General features: G+C 33.9%; 1 protein-coding gene across 2 annotated transcripts in view; it reads left to right on the top strand.

Annotated features, from left to right (window-relative positions):
• Positions 1-348: 348 nt before the first annotated feature.
• The window catches only part of LOC110685469, a 31,376-nt gene continuing 24,319 nt past the window's right edge, over positions 349-7,405 (top strand). Inside the window, exons 1-5 of one of the 2 annotated variants that reach the window (XM_021862000.1) lie at positions 349-620; positions 1,641-1,800; positions 2,311-2,403; positions 2,923-3,025; positions 3,444-3,606. In XM_021862000.1, coding sequence (XP_021717692.1) covers positions 1,645-1,800; positions 2,311-2,403; positions 2,923-3,025; positions 3,444-3,606 — 515 coding nt within the window. In that variant the 5' untranslated portion in view covers positions 349-620; positions 1,641-1,644. Of the gene's footprint in view, positions 621-1,618; positions 1,801-2,310; positions 2,404-2,922; positions 3,026-3,443; positions 3,607-7,405 lie in introns of both variants that reach the window. The other variant, XM_021862001.1, reaches the window with a different exon arrangement.

Genomic DNA, 7,405 nt, shown 5'->3' with positions numbered 1-7,405 from the left:
TCAGGCACGACAGTTTGGTACATCAGTTGAGATTTGTACGGACAGCATGGAAGCAGCTAAGGTCATTCAATAGCCCAAGGCATCGCCATAGGAAGTACGTCGGCTTGCCCAAGATATCCAATGTACTAGTCTTTCTCTAGTTTATTTTTGATGTAATAAAGTACAAAGGGATGTTCTTAGCCCAAAAGGCTAGGTTGGAAAAATGGGCATAATGACTTGTTCTCATTTACTGAAATGAGCCGAACAAAACTGAACTGAGATCAACCGAAGTGAGTTGAACTGAATTGTTTGTAAGAGAAGGAAGTTAGGAATTGAATTGAATCGAATCCTACTCTTGGCTTTCCTATGTTTTGCTACTTGTCAAAAAAAAAAAAAAAATATCAATTAAAATCACTATTTTACCCCTGATAGTGGACAGTCCGTCCAATATCGGGCATTGCCCGTATTATATGTGTGTGTGAATCTCCCTCTTTCCTTTTCATTTTTTATTTTTCGAGCCTTTTCATTTTTACGCTGTTCCCCTCTTCTCTCTCTCTTTGTCCTCCATTGTACCGCGTTCTCTGAATCCTCCATTGAAGCGCCTTCTTAGCTTTCTCTGCTCCATTGAAACGCCTTCTCAGGTAATTTTTTTTTCTTTTCTTTTTTAAATCTTCGTGTATCAATTTCACAATCTAGGGTTTATCGTTAATTTTAATTGTCAATTGTCAGTATGGTTAATTTAGGGTTCTTCTAAGGTGGATTATTGAACTTTGGTTATAATTACTGGGGATATGAAAGATTTAACTATCGATTTTGTTGCTAGAATTTTGCCATGTGTAATTTTACATTGATTTTCTCAACCAAGTAGAATGATTATCTGATTCTTGGAGCCTAATTTGATAATTGAGTTAAATTTGGACATTTGACGTTTGTAAATTGTAACCCTTTATTGCACGACGGAACTATGAAAAATTGGACCTTTTCTCCGCCCTCCTCGTTCCCTAACTTAGGAATGGTCTGACACTAAGAAATGTGTTAATCTTTTCAGCTATTAGACTGTGGTTGAGAATTCTGGTGTGATAAAAAGGGAATTCTTGGGCTGTTATTCTGAGTAGTTTCGGAGTTTGTGTGTGCATGCGTTGCGAGCCTATAACCTTTTGTTATTTGGTTGCAATTTGTGTTTTTCAATTATTACTAATATAAGAGTGGTTGATTGCAGTTTTCTTACAGATTACTTATTGATTGTAAAACTCTTTTAGGTATTCATGTTATGTTCAGAGCTAGTTTATGATTAGGTACTTTTGCATTATAATCTATAACTACACTTTAAGCGTTTCTGTCTTAAGTTTATTGGACTAAATTAGTTTTCGGTTTTGAAGATTGCGAATTATTTGGTATTATCAAACCTTTGGATTGTAATGGACTAGATTATCAAACAATTGCGCTTTTTTATTTATTTATTTATTTATTTATTTTTATTTTTTAAGAAAGGACAGACAGGCATTGATTATGCAATGAGTCGGTGAAAGGTTTATCAGTAATAGCTTCTGTGTCATTTGAGGGATCAGGTTGCATTTAATTAATTCATTCGATCATCACGAGGTCACGAGGGTGATGCTGATGTGCTTTTCTTGAGTAGTGTGTTAATGCTTTTGTGGCAGTGTAATGGAAGAGGTTGGGTTGAGAGTGTTGGAGCATTCTTACATGCAAGTGCCAGCCCTGTTGGCGCAGTTAAAGGATGAAGATCCTGGTGTTGCTTGTCAAGCTATTGTTAGTGGCACAAAATTCTTTTATTCTACACTTCAGGAGTTGGCTCAGCAGGTCTGCATATTTCCTTCCATCATCTCAATTATTAAATTATTAAAAAAGATAAAAGTCCCAAGTTCCCTGTTTAATATGGAGTACATATTTTTCTTCTTTGCAACTCTTTCACTTCATGATTTAGCTGTAAGGTTATTTTAAAACCTTAGATTAGTGGACTTGTACTTAAGGTTGTTTTATCACACTTTAATTAATATTTAGTAAGTTAGCAATTGCATAAGGCCGGATCATGCTTTAAGTTCTGTCTTCCTTTTCAGACTTTTTTGTCTCCTGTAATTTCTGCTACTTCTGCTTAATTTTTTTTCCTTAATTTGGTCCAGCATAACTGATTTTATCATTGCACTGTTCCCCTTATGTATCAAGTCTGGCAAAATTATTGGGTTATATGCTGTTCACAATTGTTTATCATTCATATCTTTTAGGGGTTTTCATCTCCACAACTGAGGTTTTCCTTGGGTTCTGGTGACTTTGTCAGGTAGAAATATTTGATGCTTGTATTGAATATTGCAGTTTCACCGACATGATAAAGTTGAGAGGTGGGTTGAGGAGACGTGGATGCAGATGATTGAGTTCAAGGATGCAGTATTTTCTCTTGTATTTGAGGTAATATCGCTGCATACAAACTCTTGAATAGATTACAGTCATTTAACTAGTGAGGTGGTAATTTCGATTTGTTAAACAATTCTTTATATTATTACTATTTTTTTTTTTAAATTTATAATTGCTTGATTATATACTACTGATTATATAGTATAGACTTCTGGATCTTTGTTCATTTTTGTGCTTAATTTATGCTATGTACATCAATTTTATTTTTGTACTTTACCATGTATTTTCTTAGCTTATTTGGGGGAAGTGCATTTTGTTTATCTTGCACACTACTTATTCTGATGCTATAACGGCTTTTTTGCTTTATATTTTATTTGCGCTATCATGTTTTAATCATAAAATCAGTATGTGTTATGTATGCCATCTCAAATTTTAATGTTGTAATAGGCATGTTAGTTAGTAGTGTCATTTTGATGACGTGTAGACATAGTTCAATTTTTATGCCGTTTCAGAGAATTTGTCCTTTTCCAATCTTTTTTATTTTTTATTTTTTTATTTGCATGTACTGTGTAGGCAGCTGCTGTGAGGACAAGGTTATTGGCGCTGAAATTTTTGGAAACTTGCATATTGCTATTTACACCAGATGCAGTTAATACTAATAGACTGACCTCAGGAGGTATTCTATTGGGGATCGTCTTTTTATTGGTGCTTATAGCCACCATGTTTGACTTTCACAATTGCTTTCTTAGTACTTGACTTTTTCTGAAAATGTTGGTCATTTTGGAAATTGGCTTCATCTTGTCATTATTTTGCAAGTTATCAATTTTCATTGCTTATGCCATCAATTATTATAAAAAAAAATTATGTAAAAATTTAACAGTTTTTACATAGGAAATTTTTTTAAGTATCAGCATTGAAATTTTAACCATTCTTATTTTTGTTATGAAATTATTCAGTAATATGTGATGATATTAAGAACTTTAAGAGTGTAAAGCCATTAATTATTGGCTGTTACAATCCTTTTACTGTCCAAATTGCCTTAGATGCCTTTATTTATTTATTTAAGCTGTATTTTTTTGCATAATGGCTGACAGGTAAGGAGCATAGATTCAATATCTCATGGTTGGCTAATGACCATCCAGTTCTAGATCTAGCTAAACTTGCATCAGAAGCAAATAGGCTATTCACCAGTTTATTAGATATGTTGCGATCATCCAGTAGCATTCCTGGTCCATTGACAATCACCATTGTCAATTGGTAAGCTCCATTTGTTCTATCTTTACAATTTGTTTGCTTCATATTATCATGTTGAACACTAGATGTATCTGGTCACTTCGTTTTTAAGCCTCTTTAAAATTGATTGATAAAATGAATCGAGGTAGCTTATTGGGGGAAAATTAAAATGCAAGCATGTTTTGGAATGCAGATTTCACCTATTAAAATACGATTATCAGAGTGAGTATGTGGGTCTTTGCAAAATAGGCAGGATTGCTAATCTTGTATAAACATTACATGACTATGGCATTAGCAGTATTGCACTGTTTCTGTTGATGGAAATTGAGTATTTAACGATATACTTCCTCCGTTCCACAAATATGGCAACATTACCATTTTAGGAAGTTTCATAAATATTGCAATGTTTCCCTATTTGCACATGTTTTCTCTCTTTATCTCTCCTCATCACATGTTCCTTATCTTTATTCTTCTCTATTGCTCTCTTCTTAAAATCCGTGTCCCTCCCCATGTTGCAATATTAGGGGAACGGTAAAAGTATTAGTTGTTTTTTTAATCATTTTTGTAATCCGCTGTAAGAAAGATTGAAGGGTCTCTCCCAGTGTCTGTTCCTGAATCTTGTCCAAGTAGGGAACTTGGCAAAGATACTTGGAGACTTGAAATTAAAGTTACATTTTTAGGACTAATGCATCCAGAAATATGTCTGTCCTTCTAGCTGTATGGGTAAAATATCCTTTGATGACCTTGAATAGTTTTCAGGAGCTCTTTAATATGCTTGTTTTGCAGTGTTCTTTGTGTTTTTTTTTTCTTACTTTTTTTTACTACTCTATCAGCTGCTAGATAACTCATCTGAAATCAATTTTCTTTCTATAAAGTGTGTGAAATGTTTCTGCTTTTGGTATGCTCAGTTGATGTCTTTGACGTTAAAAAAATCTTGGAAAAGTGTTGTGCTTTGTTGAATGTGGTTTTGTACAAACATCTCTTGTGCCTCTCTGCAAACTCTGCTGAAGTTTTTGTCAAGCGGGTTGAAATTGGTTTTATGCTCTAGATGTTAATTCTGTTTTTTTTTTTTTTTTTTTTTCCGTGTTTGTTGTCAAGGCCTCTTCTGTATCTTGGATTGACTCCCTTTTAGATACTTGGAACAGTTTTGATTTTTTTAGTGGATGTAGAATTTAGAGTGGTAGATCTTTTGATAGTTATCTGCTAGTCCATATTGTCTTTATGGTATTCAAGTGATTTTAACAGATGAAGTATCAAAATATGGTACTTTTATTTCTTGTTTGTCTTTGTCGTCAATATGTTTTACGTTGTGTAAGTTTGATGTAGAGTTTTAAGAGTTGGACAATGTGTAAATTTTTAATTTTTGTTCAGGACATTGCTGGCCACTTCGGCAGTTTACTTATCTTGTTTCATCAAGTTGATGTTACATGGTATTATGATGTCTTAACTCTTACTGATTTCAATAATTGTCTTCAGATTGATGAAGACATTGAATATCTGTACATGTTATGAAAACTTTGTTTCTTTTTAAAATGATTGATTCAAAGCTCAGAGCAGGTGTGGTGTAGTATGGATCAACTTCTCTTTTGATGCATTAGTGCAGCATGCTGTCCAGCATCTTTGAGTGGCGTTAATTGGCATTGGGTAATTCCTTGAAGCTGCTGCTTTAATTGGTCAGAATATCAAGATGCAGGGCTAGGCAATACTAGGCAGCACTTTCATTCAGTGTTTGGTCCTAGTTGATGTGAAAGCTGTTGACAGCAATAGAAGTTGAAATGATGTAGGAAAGAGCAGTCATTTTTTTGAGAGGAATTTGGTGGTCAAGCAGCAATAATGTTTTTAAATATTTGAAGGACCATTTTCAGGCCACTGTTATAGGCTATTCTACTGAATTTGCTTACAGCTGATAGTTTGATTTTTCTTTTTCTTTTGATGGATGTATATATTAATTTTACTGTCCATACACATTAATAACCTATAATAAATAAATATATTTTGGTTCACTTGGTATAGCACCTGTTCGCCATTGCTTTTGTATTGTGTGAATTATTGTAAGTGGTGTTTGTTAGAAGTTGGCAGAATTGAACTATGTATGTTCTTATCTTTGTACCCAGTAGTTGACAAAAAAGGGGGCTTCTATTTCTTACTATCTGAGTCTCAATTTACAAATGATTCTTCGAGTCTTGGCTTGAATATAATTTCTTAAAAACTTCAGATGTCATCAAATCTTACTTGATAAGTCTATATAAGATTCTTTTGCCAGGGAGGGGGATATAAAATATAATAAATCACACGTAGCAACAATTAGTCAACTGTTTTCACTCAATAAATATAGAACATTTAATCCTGCAAATGGTTAACATTGTTTTCTAATCGGTTACCCTATCCTGCTTTCTAAGTGAACTTCTAGAAGGTTTGCAAATAATAATATTGGTATAGGGAAGTTATGATTGTTAAGTTGATCAGTGATTAAATAAAGTTGCTCTGAACCAGTATTAGATTCTGTCACTGTACTGGCCTGGGAGTTTGTCTCAGGTTTCTGTATCCTGATGTTTAAAACCCAGTTCAGATCTGTAATTACTGACAAATGAGGATATAACAGCTTGAGTTCCTTGTTTTTATGTTTTCGTCATTACTCAAGGGATACATAAATAGAGTTTATATGCTATAAGTTACCATTGATTGAAGTGAATTTATTAAGGTACTGGTTCATGGCTTTATTTTTTGGTGATTTGTTTTTTGTAAGATGATGCAGCATGTTTTTTATTCCTGAAAAACTTGAGCAAAGAAAGCTAGGAAGAGTACACTTATTTTCAAGCTTAGAGTTTAATCATTTTTAACATGCCATTAAGTTATCTGATAGACCAATGCTTTTTTCCTGTAGCCGAATTTGAGGAGCATACCCAGGGTTTACTTTACCATATTCCAAATTCGATGGTTTCATTAAAGCCCCTAGTGGTCAGCATTTGGTAGACTATTAATGGTAGTAAACCTGTGGAAAGCAGGATGTGTATGTTTGCGTCTAAAATACATGGTTCAAACTTCATAGGTAGTGATAATTTTAGTTTAAGGGGTTATGTTTGACTAATGGCCTCTTTTGACCTTAGAGAGCTAACTAGTATTTGTGTGTGTGCTCAGGCTCATACGTGAAGCACCATAGTTGCTCATCTGATCTACATGTATCCCTGAGAGAATTGATCTTTGCACATAGTCTTGGGGATTGGATTTATCATTTTTATTTGTTTACATGTCTCCTGTATTGGTTGCATTTCTGATCTCTAGATTTTCGTATTACATTTTTCTGTCTTTTGCATCAAAACAATTCTAATCTACTTGATCCTGTTAGCCGTTAGGTGTATGTATATCGTTTTACCAGCTAAAAATGATGTTAAGGCCTCCATATCTTGGTAAGGGTGTTTATACCTGATCCTTTGTGCTTTTCTGTAAACAATCTTTTATCCACAAAATAGGAGAAAGGCAACTTAGCTTTAGCCGTGCTCTTTGAAATACTTAATCTTATTTGGGAATAGTTTTTTGTTAAGGTACTTGCAGCAGCATTATTTAATTATTTAAGGTGCTAGCATTGAATAGAGTGGTAGTTGAAAGTAACTTAGTAATTTGGTCCTGGTGCAATGATGTCCAGACCTAAGAGAGTATTGGTTCATCTGTACATGCTTCAGGTAGATAAGATGATGGCTCTGTATTATGGCTAGAATTGGTATCTCTTTTTCTTCCCTATATTCACAAATAGAAGCAGAAAAAGAAATGCGCACAAATGCTCAATACAAGCCAGATGTATTTGTCTGGAGGATATGAGATGGGT

Source organism: Chenopodium quinoa, unplaced genomic scaffold (assembly GCF_001683475.1).
Source record: "Chenopodium quinoa cultivar QQ74 unplaced genomic scaffold, ASM168347v1, whole genome shotgun sequence".
NCBI lineage: Eukaryota > Viridiplantae > Streptophyta > Magnoliopsida > Caryophyllales > Amaranthaceae > Chenopodium > Chenopodium quinoa.
The sequence above is the reverse complement of the archived record's forward strand: the minus strand, read 5'-3'. Positions and strand labels throughout refer to the sequence as shown.